Below are 18,074 nucleotides of genomic sequence, written 5' to 3' on the forward strand. Positions count from 1 at the left end.
GAAAACATCGTTGCTTGCACAATGTGCACAAAGTAGCACAATTCATTATGTCAAACCTTGGAAAGTATCTAGATATCCCTGCCCTAATGCCAAAAGTAACTGGCAACTGAATATATGTCGCCGTAGCTATGATGTCTATGTCTGGACCGCTGCGTAAAAAGGAGGATTTCTGCCCCATTACTTATCTTCTTACTTCTATAAGAATAAAACACGGAGGACGGAGATCTATTTTTGTCCCCCTCTTCTCCCCGCTGCAGCCTAGCAGTTGATCTCAGAGCACGCTCCCCTCCCCTGCAGGGGGCGACCGGTCGCCCGCGGTCGACGTACTGGGCACCTCTGGCTTAGACTAAAGTGAACTATCTAAACACTCAGAGTCCTTTAGCTCACCTGAGCCTCTCAGTCTGAGAGGAGAGCTCTCCTCCAGCTTGTTGTGGAACAAACAGCTCCGTATGTCCGTTAGTGCAGCTAGCTAACCAGATGCTAACAACTAAACTAAATGCGCTATGTCCACGCACACACACGCGCGCGCACGCAATTTCACCTGTGGGTAAATTGCAGGATTGGCTCCAGGTCGCCCTTTTTATTTACTACAAGACAAATGTGCCTTTTTATTTCATACAGTTCAATTTGGATTGAGACAGGGAAATAATCTAAACCTCACGCGTGGCGTTTCGCTGTCAAGGGGAGCGTGTATGTAATTACATTGCAAATACTGACTTCACCCCACCACTGTATGGGTTAGCCCTACCATAGATTACCCAACAAAAATACTCTCTGGCAACTGCCGACCCGTATTGCGCAAGCGCAGATCTAAGATCCAGTAGAAATGATAAAAAAGTAAAAGTCTGCTGCTTATTGTTCTACTAGGCCAAAATAGAGTGTGTTAATTAATATGTTTGGAAGTTTGGAGTAAGTCTGTAGATTTGTTTGTGTGTGTGTTTCATGTATAGGCCTCTCACGATAATTAATTTTGTTGGATACATTTTCCAGGAAATTATTGCGATAAACGATAATATTGTCGGCACCGTTGTATGACCATTTTCGACCCCTGACATAATGATAATATATAATAATAATTCAAGTACATCCTTTCAAACTGCTTGTCACATCCTCATGTAAATGGCAATTTATCAAGTTCATTTTTATTTATCGTACGATAAGTCAATTAATTGCTTATCGCGACAGGCACACAATAATACAGTGGAAACAAACATGTGTTTGACTTTCATTAGTGAATGAAACGTTGTGCCCTTTATAGTCTGTGTCCAATTTTGTGTATTTGTATATATTGTATATATATCCTATATATATGCTAAGGTCCCACTGCTGACACGATGGCAGTCATTTAGTGTGCATATGTGTAATTAAACCCATGATATAAAAATCTCACTCCAGCCAGGTACCCAAAGTTGGCAACCCTGCCCTAATCAAAGGTGTCGTTCATGCCGGGGGATATTTAAAATTATCTTTAACACGAACTAATCAGCACTTCAGCTTATATATCAAACGTGTACTCTTAAAGGTCACTTAAATGCACTTTTTGATGTATTTTATACATAAATATGTGTCCCCGGTGTGTAAGGAGACTCACACAGGGCAAGAAAAAAAAACATCTCTCTTTTCCTCCGTACCCACATCTCTAATACCTCATTCACACCAACGGTGTTTCAGGGCCGGTTCGGAGCTGGAGCTTGAAAAGCACCGGGTTTTCCTGTTCACACCGCAGCGGAGCCGCCTCTTAGCTCCGGAATCCGGTTAATTTCAAGCACCAAAAAATTGTCCGGCCAGAACAAAAGCACCGCATACGTCACGCTTACGTCGAGGCGGGGGCAGGGGCAGATCAACTCCTGAACAACAACAACAATCCCGCGTTTTATCCAGCTTGTACACAACGATGGAGAAACTTAACAAGCAGCAGTGGTCCACTGAAGAGACCAGCTACCTACTGGGAATCTGGTCTTCTGAAGAGGTACAGAGGAAGCTGGAGCACAATCGGCCATTGTTGTTGTTGTCGGTGTCAGCTGTGAGGGGTTACCACGCGGTTTGGCTTTAAGAAGCAGGCACGCAAACAGTTGCGTCATGACGCAAACGATGACGCAATGACGCAGCACCAGTCGGACTCTGGGCAGTGTGAAAAGAGCCGGAGCTAAACCGAAGAACCGGTTCTGAACCTGAAAAGCCCTAGCACGGAGCTTGAACCGGAGTTGCGTTGGTGTGAATGAGGTATTAGAACAGAGCTGATCCAGATTTTGCTGCGGTCATGACGACATTACTATAATGTGGGCTGGCTTTACGTCGAACTCCTGGCAACGTTCAGTCCACGGCCCAACCTGTCGTCCCCTATTGGAAATGTGCTGTATCAGAAACAATGCGCGATGTGTTTACATTAGCAAGCATCGCTAACACTCAGAGCTAACGCTGTAGTGGAGAAAATATGTGTAAAAAAGCCGGATATAAAGAGGTACTCACCTTGTGGTAAACCCACGAGAGAGTAAGCGTTTGAGCTCCATACTGTTTCAGAAATCATCCTTGATGTGGTTTGGCACATAATATGGCGTTTAATCACGAGTGTCTGCCGTGAGACACTCTTCACAGACTCAGAGCTCAAAGGGGCGTGGCCAGCAGCAGCTCCGTTCCATTTGAAGCTAGGTACGAGTAGACGTGATGGAAAACATGTCACCGATGAGTGAACGGCCTGTTTAGTGATCTGAAGAATGTCCCCACATCCCATGTGATTACAATATGGAAAGTCCCTCATGATTGCTTTTATAGTAGTCTTCAAATCACAGCACACTTAAAGCAGAAGACATTAAAGAACACTAATCAAATAGAGCTTGCCAGTTGTTAACTCTTGATGCCAAATGTGTGAAGCATTTTTCTAATAAAACATAGAAATTAAAGCCATTTCATTCCAGAATTCCAGTTTAATCGAATGATAATAAAAGGATGTGTACTCAGAGAGTAGACCTCCGCCAGGCCAACATGTCCTATTTTGCGTAATTAAAGGGGCCCTATTCTGCTTTCTGGGTTTTCCCTTTCCTGTGTAGTGTGTTATCGGTTGTACTTGATAGGCTAATGGGCGGGACATCTCTAAACAGCTAACCAATCAGAGCAGACAGGCTCTGGTTTCAGACAGAGGGTGAAAAGAGGTGCTGCAGCACAGGCAGTATGAGAGAAATAAAGAGCTTTTTGAACATTAAAGCGTGGAGACATGAGAGGAACTAAATACTAACACGAACCTGAAAATGAGCAGAATAGGGCCCCTTTAATTAAATAACTAAATGTTTTGTGTATCCGCTCTAAAGTTTGGCGGCCCATGCTACATCCTTCCACCAAATTTCATGAAAGCGGTGCCATTAGTTTTTCCGTAATCCTACTGAAAAAAGAAAATGATAGAAACGTAATATTTCTGGCAGAGAATTCAACCGCCCAATTTACAATGGACTTAAGACGAACCATAAAGCATGTGATGCATCAGTGTCACTGCGTTGGCTGCTGTTAACCCCTCAGGTGTGTGTTCCCCAGGACCACAACCTGGACTGGTTCCCTCGGATGCGGGCCATGTCCCTGGTGAGCAGCGATGCGGACGGGGAGCAGAACGAGATCCGCAGCCTGCAGGAGAAGCTGGAGTCCACCATGAAGCTGGTGTGCAACCTGTCAGGACAGCTGACGGAGCTCAAAGAGCAGGTGGGTTCAGCTGTCACAAGAAATGGATGGGGTTTCAATACGGATGCTGAGAGCAGACGTTGCACACAGTTTGTTTGTTTGCAGCTCTTGCCCTTTAGATGCAGGACTTTCTAAATGCATGAGGCGGTGAGTCATACAGCAAATCACAACACAGCTCATGAGGCTCTTAATCTGTTTTTTCATTGATTTCATTGAATCAGAATTTACCAGAGCACAGAATTCAGTGACTTTATTCAAAATAATAGCTTTTCATTAGACCGCGCAGACTGAGATCACAGTAAGGGGAATAGAAGGGAGGAACATCCATATTTATTTGTATATTTTGCATTTCTAGAACAAAGTCAAACTCCCGAGAAAATGGTTTGATATTTAGAGAATACAGCTGAGCTTTCAGTTGGTAGAAATCACAACCAAGTTTATTCTCAACATTTCAGCTTTTTTCCTATAATATTATTCAGAGTTTCTTCTCCGAAAGCAACCGAAACATCTTCCTCATCCCATGTAGTTTCCTTATGGCTGACACTTTTGATTTCAGAATTTTAAAATAAACATTATCCTTATGTTTCCCTCTATTATCTGTATTTCCATAGTGAAATAGTAATCCAGAATGACTTTTAAAAGAGTACTTTTGCAAAATAAACACGGAAAAGTGCCCCTTCATTGCCTAACAATACATATTGCAGACTTATTGCACAATTGCTGCAATCCGGCGGTTCTAATAAATAGAATAGTAAAAATGTCTTTACCCGTGAAATGAGAACTACGTGTGAGGAAGTGAATGTTACCGAGACATTTTTACCCAGACAGAGGGAAATGATTATTGTGCTGCTGCAAGCTGCGAAGGGCACCGTAGCATCACATTTCAGTCCAACATGTGCAAGGCCTGTTTTTGACTTTTGCAACGATTCAACAAGTGCAGTCACGTTAATGCCGATTCCTCTCAGAGAACATGCCACTGATGTTCTCTCTAAAATTGGCTAAGTTAGACCGTTATAGTGTTGAAAAAAGGCTCTTATTCTTCCGCTAACTGAGTGTACACCGTCCACTGATGTGTTTTAATGGTATTTTCTGCAACACATTGAATTATTCCTCCTGACGCACTCATTGCAAAACCGCTTTGTCTTCTCGCTCTTAATATTGTTTCAGTGCCGAGGTGTAAAATGCTCCGCTTTTCTTAAAGGAAAAAGTGAATTCTGCTTTCTGTTTGTGGCGCTAAAAAGGTTAGCACCTGTGTTCTGACTCATATGCTTTGCTTGATGTTTGAAATTGGGTTTCAGTATTAGTATATTGTTTCGTGCTGCTTTCGTCAGCGGTCACAGGCAGCAGCGCGGTGGACGATGCTTGAAAGGATTTCAAAAGAATCAGTGGAGCATTGTGCGCCGTGTGTTCACTTCTGTAAAGTGAAATCGGCAGAGGACGTAGCCAAGATGAGGAAAATGGTGGATTCATTTTGGAAAACGTGTCTTTTTTTCTCTGCTCTTCAGATGACCGAACAGAGGAAGCAGAAGCAGCGGATTGGTCTGCTGGGACACCCTCAGCACATGAACGCCAACCCCCAGCAGCCCGCGTAAGGTGGAGTGACGGCTCTGCATACAACGCGTACCGCCCTGAGTGTAATCTATAATAACGGTAGGGAAACACTGTACCATAGGTAGTCATAAGGCGATGTGTAGCTCTACCCCACGCAAACAAAGTGACGCTCACTCACCTCGTTCTGTTCAGTCCGGTCGGAAAAACAGTGCCAAAAGTTTTCTACGTAGAAAAAAATCAAATTGGGATTTCGCAACACATGGCCTTTACTGGTTGAACTTGATGAACTGGACAGGAGGATATTTAGTCCCATTTTAATGTTTTCTATTCTGGGCAGTATTAAATGTCTTATTTTTGTAAGTGGTGCAATATATAATAACTTAAATATGCAACCTCATTGATTCAATCGATCATTTCTTATTTAAAAGCCAATTTGTTTCTGTTTCTCTGGATAACATAGGGAGTAGTTGTCTTTGCTTACTCAAATATAGAGATAATACTATATAAGCTGGCCTCCTTAATTACATCTACCACCCTCTATAGAGATAGATATTTATTGTGTGGGAGCAATAGTGTAAATCAAGTGTTTTCATATCTCACTGCTAACTTATTTTGTGATAAATTTGCTTTCTTGTTCTAATTCAGTTCTAACGGACATGTAGAATGTGTGATGTATTCAGTCACGCTATTACAAGATGCTCAGGAGTACTGTAATAAACTTCATTAGCATAATGTCCAGCAAACATGTTCCACTGTGCCTGTTTCTGTCTTTGTTTAAAGTCCGACACATGTTTGCTGAGTCTCGAACTTTTATTTGAATTTTCTCTAAAAATGTATTAGTTGGTTTTCATGCTGCTTTTTTGTTTTGACTACAATGTGTACATAAAGTTTGCTGCTTATCTTCGCTTTTGTATAGAAAAGGAGTTGGAGAAAAACAACTGAATGATAAGATTAACTAAAGATCTAAGCACTGTCTATTTGTATATTAAAGTAGAATTATTTATTAAAATTGATGTAATTATCCTTAAATGTGTGTTGTCTTTATTGTTAGTTATCCATATAAAATCAATTGCTTTATTGTTTAACAATGTTCAGCCTCGAAGGTTATTTATACAACCTGTACATTTTTACCCAAATCTAATTTAGTAAATTAAATCAAATGGAAGAAAACAGTTCCAATATAAACACTGTATATGTTGTTCTAGATACAACTATAAATATATTTTAAATTCCACGAATCAGATGCAGGAATTTCAGCTGGTGTTTTCCAGTTTTAATATAACTTTATTGTCCTGAATTAAGCTTTCAGGGAAACTACAGCATTCGAGTGGAATGTGTATAATCGGCTGCATTTAAATTGGGATTCTCTGCATGCCAAGTATTTATCAGGCTTCTCTCGTCTTCAGATGAGTCTCTCTCACCATGTGTGCAACATAGAATAATGAAGTGTAAATGACCCGGAGTCAAGATGCTGTTCTGCTTTGAGTTGCTCATCAATGTGCTCCTATTTCCTCCACAGGTTTACGTTGAATGTTAAAAAAAACTGCTAACACGGAATCGGATCAAATCTGTTGAACAGATGTAATGGAGATTCTTGCCAACTACATTGTCCCTCAAACTTTTTATCGTGAGGTAATCATTTCATTGCCACAGTAGCAACATGGGTAATTATTCGCAGTAGGGGAAAGTAACTGCTCCAGAGCTACTTTATATTCCATTACATTTCAAAATGGTTCAACAGTGGTGAAAAGTTACTAAGTACATTTACCCAAGTATTAAACTTAAATACCATTCTGAAGTACTTGTGCCTTACTTGAGTATTCCTATTTAATGCTACTTTATAGTACAATTTGGATGCAAATATTGTATGTTCTATTCAGTTACTTAGCTTAAATGAATAGCTCTAGCAAAATAAATGAGTATAGTCTAGCCGCCCATCAGCATGTAAAGTAATTCAAATAACCCCAACCTGTACCAACAGCAACAATTAAGTCATAAACAGTTGAATACATGTATTGTGTACATATTATACAATCATGTTGTATTCTAAAATGGGCCATTCTGCATTCATACTTTTACTGTTGTACTTAAACTATATATCGTTGCTAAATCTTTTTTTTTTTTTTTAAACCAAAATCCAATGTTGAATGCAGGATTTTAAATGTTGTTCAAAAATATTATTTGAACACGTTAGTAGTAGTGATGTTACGTATTGCGCCGAGGCTTCGGAGCGTGTGTCGAGTAATCCCGGAAGTTTTTTGTGAAGCTTGTATCGAGGCTCGTATCGTTTTGGGCCAGTGACGTCACCGATGACAAACGAAGCCTCGCTGGCCCGCAATACCACGTGACTGCTTCAGGAAGCGATTCAAATCGGTTGAAGCACAACGCTCATATTACCCATGGATGTATAATAAGAACCATATTACCCTTCCTGTACCCGGGCCCGGTGACACGATGGAATTAAGAGAGCTCAGACCCTCACTTATACAGAGGTCGGAACATTTTCAATCACAATCATTAAACTGGAATAAATACAATATTGTTAACATGAAAAATATGATTTTATGTTCGTTGTTCGTTATTCTAAGGCTTTACTCAATGGGAACTCGGTATGAGAAACAGCACACGATTGAGATGTCCAATCTGCCTGTTTTACACACTTTGACCAACAGGGGGGTTTGTGTTCAAATGAAGCCCATGATGAAGCCTCATGAAATGATCCCTTTTGCGAACTAATTGGCTTCACCATCACTAGTTAGTAGGCCTCTTGCTACTTTAAGTAAAACAACTAGTAGCCTACTTAGGATTCTTCTTCCACCGTTGCCCCCTTGTTTACATCATGTTATTTATTTTTGCTTCTTTTCAACAGAACAGAAGCAGTGGAGGATTTTAGAGACCCTTGTTATATTTCTCCACCTTTTTAATAATCAGGGTTTAAAACAAAATGTTACCCTTTCCCGCGCCTTCATTTCGGGTATGGCGCAGCTTTGTTTTGCACCTGTTTTCCCCTCTAATATGTATGTGGTGTTTCGGGACGTTGGCGCGTGGAACCGAGCGACCACTCGGGCACTTTCGGTTATCTCCGCAGTGACGTCACCGGCAGAGATGAGCTGCTCCCAGAGAGGCTGCTCCTCGGCTTTCCCCTCCGCCATGAGGAGCTCAACGTGACAGCCCGCAGGTACAGAGGCTTTACTGCTATCAGCACAGCGCTTAGGAGCTATACAAAAAACACACAACAAAGCGAATGTCATCCCGCCGCAGGTGCACGTGCCACACAGCGAGAGGGCACAGTATTAAATTACAAGGCTTTACAGAGCGCGTGACACATGCCCTGGCTGGCACACACTCAATGTGGAAATAATTCGCTGCAATAAAACACGAACATGCATTGAAAACATTATTGTTTGAATCATTTTGTGAGATTATAATAGGTTGTATGTGTTATGTAGGCCTAATGTTTATTGGTAACGTTATATTAGGAAAAGTGAGCAAAGTATTGCGTCTCGTCCGTTCAATTAAACAGAGAAAAATAATATTAAAATAATTAAAAGTAGATATTTTAAGTGCACAGTGTTTATAAAAGACTAAACCATTGGACATATTATAAGACTAATAGTATCGTCAGTTGTATTGTCGTTGTTGAATAGTTATTTGCTTTATGAAAAACACTTATCAGGTGGTTTAAAGTTCATATATTATTAATGCAAAACACAATACAAAATAAATAAATGACATTTGTTATAATAAAACATTTAAAATGAAACAATAATTATTATTAACAAGTCCTCAGTATTAACAACCAAATAGTTGGAGTTATTGTAAGATAATGTTTTGTTAAATAGTTCTGTTATCCAGCTTTGTAAAACCAACATATGTGGTGTTGTCTAGAAATAGAAACCAAATCTGACATAGGGTTGACTTTATTTTGACGTCGATTAATCTCATTGTCTATTCAGCCATTTAACTCATGGTTAAAATGCTAACATATATAAATACGTTTTAATAATGACGTCAGTGTTTCTGTTTCTTTTGACTTTTAATCAAAAGAAACAGAAACACTGTGACGTCATTTTTAAAACGTCCAACTATTTGGTTGTTAATACTGAGGACTTGTTATTATAATAATTATTGTTTCATTTTAAATGTTTTATTATAAAAAACGTCATTTATTTATTTTGTATTGTGTTTCGTATTGCATTAATAAGATATGAACTTTAAACCCCCTGATGTTTTTCATAAAGCAAATAACAACTATTCAACAACAACAATACAACTGACGATACTAGTCATATTAGCCTTATAATTCAACATAAAGGCTTCCGTTTTAAAATGATAATATTCCTCTGCGTCTGGACCGTCGAGCAGCGAGTGTTGCTCTACTTTCTGTCTTTGTAAACACGGTTCGCCCCGCCAGCCGGAGCATGGTACACGAGACTCAACCCCCGTGAAGAAGTACTACACCAATGGGTTGTACTCCAGCAGCAGGACTGGGGGAGGAGGTGCGCGCGTGCATGATGTGTGCGTGCGCGCGCGTGTGTGTGTGTGTGTGGCGCGGGGAGGGTGAGCAGTTGAAAGCGCCGTCCAACACGTGAGGCTCATGTGACGGTGTGGAGTGTGTGTCTCCAGCCCAGAGACGTGCCTGCAGTCACAGGGTTTATTTAACACGTAGTCAGAACCCACCTCTCCTCTCACACATCCAGCCGGGCGTGGAGCTTCCCCAGACACACATCTACAGTCCGGACTTCAGTGTGACAACACTGCCCAACTCCCGGGATATCAGGACATTATACTTTTGCCTTTATTTGGGGGTTTTTTCTATGATTTTTGGTCGCGACTGCAGACACATTTGGAGCGTTTTGAAGGCTTTTTAAAAGTCATTTCTTCGGGTTTCATACTTTTAGCAATATGGAGAGGATTACCAGCGCGCAACCGCCTCCCTGTGTGCCAAAACACCCATCAATGGATATAGCTGACATGCAAGGGTAAGAGGAATATTTCAATGTTATTCAGTTATTTTCCACTTTTTATCCTGACACGTAAAAAAACTAAAGACTAACTATTTGTATTTTGTCTCCAAAGAATCGAGTTTCCCATCTACGTGTACAAACCCAGGAGGGGAATGAAGCGTGTGGATGAGAACAAGGTAAATAAAAGTCCAAATGCATGAAGATTCCTGCCTTTATCAAAAGCGCCTGGATTTCACTGACAACATTTGACCCTTTTTGCAGGAGACATACAAGTTGCCCCACCGACTCATCGAGAAGAAACGACGTGACAGAATCAACGAATGCATCGCCCAGCTGAAGGATTTGTTGCCAGAACATCTTAAGCTTACAGTGAGTATTATCTTCTACATATGGCATGTTTGCGAACAGCCCGGGAATCTGACACGCCAAATATTTCTTCTGCTCAGCACTTTGTTTTCTCTGTTCAGTTTAGGAGTCCTAAAAAAGATCAAAGTTTAGCCTTTTAATAGGATTGATAGGATCAACATATATTATATTTATAACAGTAATTTTATATATTTTATTATCTATCAATTCAAGGTTTTTTTTTTTTTTTTTTTACATTTTTGCGTGCGTAGATTGCACGATTTCCCGGTTGCTGGATGCTTGTCCTCTGTTCAGCTGCAGAATGTGTTACATAAGAAAGATCAACATGCTTATCGAAGGTCTTCCTGTTTTAGACGCTGGGTCATTTGGAGAAAGCTGTGGTGCTGGAGCTCACTCTGAAGCATGTGAAATCCCTGAGTGGCCTCCTGGATCAGCAGCAGCAGAAAATCATTGCCCTGCAGAACGACCTGCAAATCAGTAAGTGTGATGGCGTGATGTTGTGTGTACGTAAATAACACAACAGATGTTATTCATTAACCAGAAGGCTCTGTTGCATCAATCAGAAGTGCCTCCAGGAAAGATTATTTTTAACCTCCTGGTTCTCTTCACTCAGGCGATCATGGAGGCGACAGTGCGGAGAACAGCGAGGAGATGTTCCGATCCGGATTCCACTTGTGCGCCAAAGAGGTCCTCCACTATCTGGCCAGCCAAGAAAGCAGCAGGGACTTGACTCCTTCCCATGTCATCAGCCACATCCAAAAGGTAGCAGCCGAAGTCCTGCACCATCAGAGCAGCCTTCACCCGGAGGAGTCCATCCCTCAAGCTTCGGAGAAACAGAAGAAACCCGCCGGGGAGCCCCAGAGGGCGTCTGAGGGCTCAGCGAAGAACTGCGTACCCGTCATTCAAAGGACTTACCCCCATGTGACGGGGGAGCAGAGCGGCAGTGACACAGACACTGACAGCGGCTATGGGGGGGAACATGAAAAGCGTGAGCCCAAAGCCCAGTGGTCAGAGAGCCACGCCAAGGAGGGGGGGCGCAAGCATGTCTCATCCGAGGCGACCTCTGGTGCCATAAAGCAGGAAGGTGACGTGCCACGTGCCAAGAAGTCGAGGTCAGACTCCTCAGAGGACGAGAGGCTCTCCGGTCACATGGCAGGAGGCCCCGGCAGCTACATGAGCTTCTCCCCCAACCAGCCCCCCTTTTGTCTCCCCTTCTACCTCATCCCCCCTGCAGCGGCAGCAGCGGCGGCCTATCTGCCCATGCTGGAGAAGTGCTGGTACCCCGGGGGCATGCCCATTATGTACCCGGGCATGAGCGGTTCTCCGGGGAGCTTGACCCAAGAAATGTCCTCTCACGGGAGGGCAGGATCTCCGGTGTCCTACCAGGACTCCCCCACTCTCCACAAAGCTTTAAAGCAGGTCTCTCCATTGAACTTGGAAACCAAAGACTGAACTGATCGGTGTTCCTGTTGGGATCGTACCCTCTGAATGTTGAAGGGGTTTAATGGTTGGCCAATTGAGAAAAAGGCCAACAAACGCACTGGTATCCCTTCAAACCCACAGCCGATGTTTGTCAGAACATTTACCCCAGAATCCGAATGGTCTCCAGGACTTTTAGGGGCAACGTGAAGACTCGTAGATGCCCTGTAAACACTGTGAAGATGATCAGTTTAAAGACACGAGTGCACACCATTTTTTGTACGGTTCGTCTTCTACGCACTCGGTGTTGAATGTCCGAGGTAAACACAGAATGTAAGGCACAGAAAAGGCCCCGCAAGATTATTTGGACCTTCTTGTTTTTGCACAGACACCACTCTGTAACGAATGTAAAAGATTGAACAAAAAGCCCCATGTAGAGCTGCTTGAATTATCGTAGAGGATCTACCGTCAGTGTTTGTCGCTCCTGTAACTCGCTACAAACCACTGATTAGACTAGAATGTTACCAAAAAAAAAACATTGTTGAGAGGCGTCACAAAAGACTTCTTTTCGAGCCTTCAGATCCCTTGCAGCTAAATGAACAGTGTTCAGAGAATTCAGGGTGTTCACTGAACGAGGTGTGTCACTCATGACAAGTGATGTGGCTATGCGCGCTTTTACGATTTCATTTGTGTCTCATGACTATTTGTGCATCTAGATCCAGTTCCTGTGAAGTGATGTCTTGTTTAATTATGTTTGTTTATACTACTCATACATCTCTATTTTTGATACATGACCCACTGAGTGTATTCGTATCGCCACCAGAGGCTGGTCGAGGTAGAAATGTTGCTGTATGCCAAGAGAACGTGTACAGTATATAGCGTTGTGCTTAACCCGGATTTTTTGCATCTTGCCCACAAATTCCCGGTCAAGTTAAGGCCTGATCTAAAGCTGTTGCCTTTGTGTGACGCAGACACGACGACAGCAGGCGTTCAAATGTTTCTTTGCTTTAAATGTTGTGTCTGTGGGAGAGAGGGTGAATGTAACGCTCAAACAAAAATAATAGTTTTGTATAGAAAGAGGTACTTGGGATTTAAATGTTGACATGTAACAAAAGGATGTTTTGTTGTACATATTTTGTATATAAAGTATTATTGATATATATATTAAAATATTAATAAAGCTTTTTTTCTCCCTGAGGAATTTGTGTTTCACTGCCTGCTGCTGAAACGTGTTGCAACCAGACAACATGACAGCTCGTCATAATAACACATACTGTACTTACATAACGCTTACATAACCCATACATCAGCGCGGCCTCTGTAAACCATGGCTTAGATTACGGGCTGTAAATCATTCCGAATAAATATTTGTATGGGTGTTATTACATATTTTACATTTATAACTATTTTATTGGCTTAAGTGCAATTTTTAACTAATCACAGTTCGTTTTAGTGATATTTAGCTTACTAAAAATCAAAATCAACTATTGGTTTCAGAACTGGAGATAATAACTTTTTAGTTTCGTGTAAAAATCTACAATTTCTCTGAATGTGAATTGAGTGGTTTAGTCACTTCTCTCACATACCGTTTACATAGTGTTTATACAATATGGCAGCAATTGTAACACTAGTGAAAGAGTGCCGAGTAGGAGCAAAACATGTCTTGCAACTTGACACCAAACTGGATGGAAATGGTATTTGAGGTTTTAGACTAAATGTATTTGATCTACTTTCATTTTTAATAATATGGAATTCCCGTCCTACCACCTTCAGCTGCTTCTGTTGGCTACTGTTTCCTTCTGTAATTTAAAAAATGAAAAATAACTATATCATATGCTCACCACCTGCCTCTCTGGGAAATGTGGAAATGACTCTTTTCCTTTTCTTGTAATCACAACAGTGTTTTGGAATCTGCTCCACGGATCAGTGACATATTTTCAGCACAGGACAGAGATGTTCTCTTCAAAGGCCTGCTCATGTGCTCAACAATGCAGTAGCAGCGCCATCTAGTGGCAGGTGTGCTTCTTACTGCAGTGGCTCCATTATTCACACGTTATAAATCTCTGATAGACAACATCATGGAGCCTTTAGGAACCCCAATTTAAAGCATATCAGTAAAAAGTTGAAGTATATCTGCCTGTCTATCTTGCTTTTTGTTTTATCCTGTGTACTAGGAAGTATTAAAAGCCGCTCTTATCAATATGTTTATGATTTATTTGTGCCCAAAGAATATGATAAGTAAAAATGCAACAAAATGTTTTCTGATTGGTGTTTAGTCTTGAATTCTGTTACATTTTTGGGGCAAGTCTCTAACAGTTCAGCCTTTAGAGCACATTTTGAAAAAAAGAGAAAAGAACTCACATTGTGTTCATGAGATGCAATGTGTGACATCCTGTTTTCACACTCCATGGACTTTCTGAGATTCAGCCATTTTCTTATCATACTTTGTTCTTGGGGTAGCCTAAATATGAGTCGGTTTTTTCTCCTAAAATATAATGAATTTGTGCCCAAAGATAGTTTGATTATTAAAACTAACTTTCAAACGGATAAACCAAATTTGACTTTGTTCGGATTTGTGCTTGGAGAAAAATAGATAACACATCCAACAATTCAATTAAAAATGTCAGTTCCTTTCACAAATGGGATGACAAGTCGTGCAACTTTAAAGCTAATTCTCTAAACATTGAGCAAAATTATGTAGCAATCAGAGTCTTGCCACCCGAAGAAGCTGTCAATGCAGAGTCCGTGGACTGCTTCTGGCAAATATTAAAAGGGGATTACCGATCCTCCACTGAACGTGAAACCTATGGGTTCTGCTGAGTTCGTTCTTAGCAGCAAACTTCCAAAAGACAACATTAGCAACAAGCTAGTTAACAGACTGGAGCTTAAGAAGTAAATCAAATTATATTTCGGGGAAGGAAAATATGGATAAACATTCAGCAATTATAACAAGTCCTTGTTTAAATTGCTGAAGTAAGATAACCCTAATGCTAATGTTAGTTTTATCACCCAGATGTTTAAATGAACAACCCATACAGTGAGTATGAGTAAAACATGACACTGTTGTGTTTACAGCTTGTTTCTGCTGCCCCCTAGTGGCCAAACTAAATTGGGTGTGAGTTTATAATCCCACAGGAGCATAAAGATAGCGGACACAATTTGAGGCAGATACATCTATAGAAAAGCCTGAATAGTTTACCAAGAGGCGGTGCACTAACATTTAGGAAAGTAAGAAGTCTATTGCTATAGCAAACAACGTTTAAAAGTGCTTAAAAGAACCGGATACAAGAATAATAGAAACATACACATACCGTTTAACTGTTACGAGCTGCTATAGAGAAGGGTATCGATAATCTACAGAACATGAAGGCAGTATATGGATGCAAGAGTTAAGAAATGCATGAATTGACATAATTTACTTTTATGTATGCACCATGACACCAAGTCAAATTCCTCGTATGTGTCAACAACCTGTTTCTGATTCTGATCATTGTATATGAAAAAACAGTATATGAAATATGTTCTGCACTCAATTGGGAGTCAATGAAGAGATGGGAGAATGTGTGTGATGAGGGATCTATAGATGGTGTTATTTAAGCTTAATGTATCCCTATTTGAAATGAATCTTTATTCACATTGTCTGTTTTCTGTCATTCCCAATCCTATCTCAATGTATCCCTATGTGTTGTCCAGCCGGTGCAGTGTGTCTGGAGCCTCGATGGGGAAGCCCTGATGACTTCTGCAGAACACACTGACACCAGTGTGGAAGAGGCAGCTAGAACGCCTGTCATGAGATAAACTCTGACTTCCAAGAATCACAGGAATGAATGACCTTGTTATTGAGATGCTGCTGATAAGAGTCTAACTTTGAAATTGGAGTCACAAAGGACTCACTGACTGCTGATGACATGGAGATGAAGTGAGAATATGTCCTCCATGGATATTGAAGCTGAGAACAGACTGGGCTCTGTGGACGAGGCGGTGCAGAGAATCAGCATGTCTGAGAATCTAATTTCTTATGAGGCTCAAAATATTAAGTATGTGCTCATCATAGAACTGGATGTCTTTAGAGAGAGAGATATGAAAAGACTCCATTCACCTGGCCTCGCGGAGGGCTAAAGGGTCAAGAAGCTGAACAACAACAACAACAACAACAACAACAACAACAACAACAACAACAACAAGACTATGTGTTAATGCAACTGGTGTTAACTTAAAATAGAGCTGTTTTATTAAGCACAATACATTGATCAACTACTTAAAAAAAGCAATACAACTAGTTGGGGTTTACACAATTGCTGATTTTACATATTTTTTACATTATCCAAAACAGAAAATCAGGGAGTGAGACTGTGTTGGTCTCTGTGTGTGTGTGTGTGTGTGTGCGTGCGTGTGTGTGTGTGTGTGTGTGTGTGTGTGTGTGTGTGTGTGTGTGTGTGTGTGTGTGTGTGTGTGTGTGTGTGTGTGTGTAGCTTTGAAACCACCTCTCTTCATCCTGAGGAGATCTGTGACACCAACACATAAGTGAAGGGATATACTTTATGCTCTAATTTGGCCCCTCCCACAAGGCTTCATCAGGTGAGCTGCTCCCCACAGGTGTAAGGGGGCGTGGCCTGGTGGCACAAAGGGAGAGGGATTGGTTGGGGAAGGATGTTTGTTTGATTGAGTTTGGTGAGGAAAGGCAGAGGAGTAAGAGCTGCTGACGGCCATGTGAACCCAGTGGATTCTGAGGACCATGAGGATTGAGCAGAGTATGTTTTACCTTCTTACCTGGGGGTGAGTTTTTACCTTTTGGATGTTTTTCTTTTTTACCAAGCATTGCTTTTCCCTGGATTATATTTTCGCTTTTTTGAAGGACATTGGATTATTTTTTTGGATCATTCAGTTGGATTATTCTTGTGGACAATCAAGTGGACATTTCTCCAGTTTTTCCAGAGTTCTTCTCACCCAATAAATGGTCCTTTAATTGCCATAACATTTCCTTCTAGTGTTTTCTCAACTGTCCACTTGGCTTGAAGGTAAGGCTGTGTTGAAACCTTTACATTAACACTAATTAATTACAGGTTCAATGCATATTGTCAAAACATCTCTGGTACTTTCCTTAGTTTCACTGTGGGTGGTGTTTGGTAACTTGGTAACCAAGCTAACGGGCAAGGAATGAGTGTCATACAAGCCTGATGCAGTCACAATAGAACATGTGTCCCTTCTAATTTAAGCTATACCTATGTGTGCTATTGCTGATAATAGCAAGCTGAACACATGTAGGCCTCCTGTCAGCTGGGTGTGAACAACAGAAGGAGATAAGGCCATCTCTCTTTCCATACTGCTAGCCAAACTGCTGCTACAACTCTTAGGTCTGAAATGTTTCTAATGTTTAATGTGAGCCTGAAGAAATTAGGGGTTAGGGGAAATGTTTTCCATCGTAAAAGGAGTTGTTTGTCTGAAATGTAGAGTGAATTGTTCAGTCCAGAGGGTTAATATTCTGAAAGCCATGTTACTTGTGTGGTCAACACACTCTCACTCCCTAAGCGTCCAATAGCGACGTTTGGTCAGTGTCCGTGGCGTCCAATTGTGACGCTCCTAGGCTCCTTCAGCGTCATAAAGGGACGCAAATAGCTTTCAACTGATTGCAATGTATTCCCATCTGCTCATGGAAGCACAGCATTCGTTTGTGTCGGCTGCCCTTAAAGGTAATGTGAGCGTCCATTCCCAGGAGTAAAGTATGGCAGAAGACACTACACTACCCAGAATCCCCAGCTATCGTTTGGACTACGCCATGTGCTCTGTTTGACAAACCCCGTGATAATCCTCAAGCTCTGTGATTGGAGAGTGTGCTCCGAGGGTTAAGCCGATTCTCGAACAGCACTTGAAATGGGATGGAACCACGGCAGACTGTCCAAAACTGGATTTGAACGGGTCCACCGCGTCCCCCCCCTCCCCCACCCCGTCCCCAGAACTACACATGCTGGCTATTCTGTTTCGCAACATGTTCTCTATGGCACGTCTCTACTGGGAGTTGTAGTTTTAAAAGACGTTTTCGTATTTCCCATAATAAGAAGGTGCCAGTATTAAACTGTGTACATCCCTGGAGGTTTAGGGGACAGG

The 18,074-nt window shown here is 41.5% G+C and overlaps 2 protein-coding genes across 5 annotated transcripts in view; both read left to right on the forward strand.

The window, feature by feature from the left end:
• itpr1b (inositol 1,4,5-trisphosphate receptor, type 1b) overlaps positions 1-6,246 on the forward strand; it is a 144,256-nt gene extending 138,010 nt beyond the window's left edge. For all 4 annotated transcript variants that reach the window (XM_034082656.1, XM_071203053.1, XM_071203055.1 and 1 more), the window contains 2 exons: positions 3,526-3,687; positions 5,172-6,246. In XM_034082656.1, the coding sequence (XP_033938547.1) occupies positions 3,526-3,687; positions 5,172-5,258 (249 nt within the window). In that variant the 3' untranslated portion in view covers positions 5,259-6,246. The remainder of the gene's footprint in view (positions 1-3,525; positions 3,688-5,171) is intronic.
• A 3,561-nt stretch (positions 6,247-9,807) lies between these two features.
• On the forward strand, positions 9,808-13,166 carry bhlhe40 (basic helix-loop-helix family, member e40). The gene is made up of 5 exons (XM_034083394.2): positions 9,808-10,199; positions 10,297-10,360; positions 10,446-10,553; positions 10,904-11,027; positions 11,164-13,166. The coding sequence occupies exons 1-5, from the start codon at positions 10,123-10,125 to the stop codon at positions 12,000-12,002; spliced, it is 1,212 nt and encodes a 403-aa protein (XP_033939285.1). The 5' UTR covers positions 9,808-10,122; the 3' UTR covers positions 12,003-13,166.
• Positions 13,167-18,074: the final 4,908 nt, after the last annotated feature.

This window comes from Pseudochaenichthys georgianus, chromosome 5 (genome assembly GCF_902827115.2).
Source record: "Pseudochaenichthys georgianus chromosome 5, fPseGeo1.2, whole genome shotgun sequence".
Taxonomy (NCBI): domain Eukaryota; kingdom Metazoa; phylum Chordata; class Actinopteri; order Perciformes; family Channichthyidae; genus Pseudochaenichthys; species Pseudochaenichthys georgianus.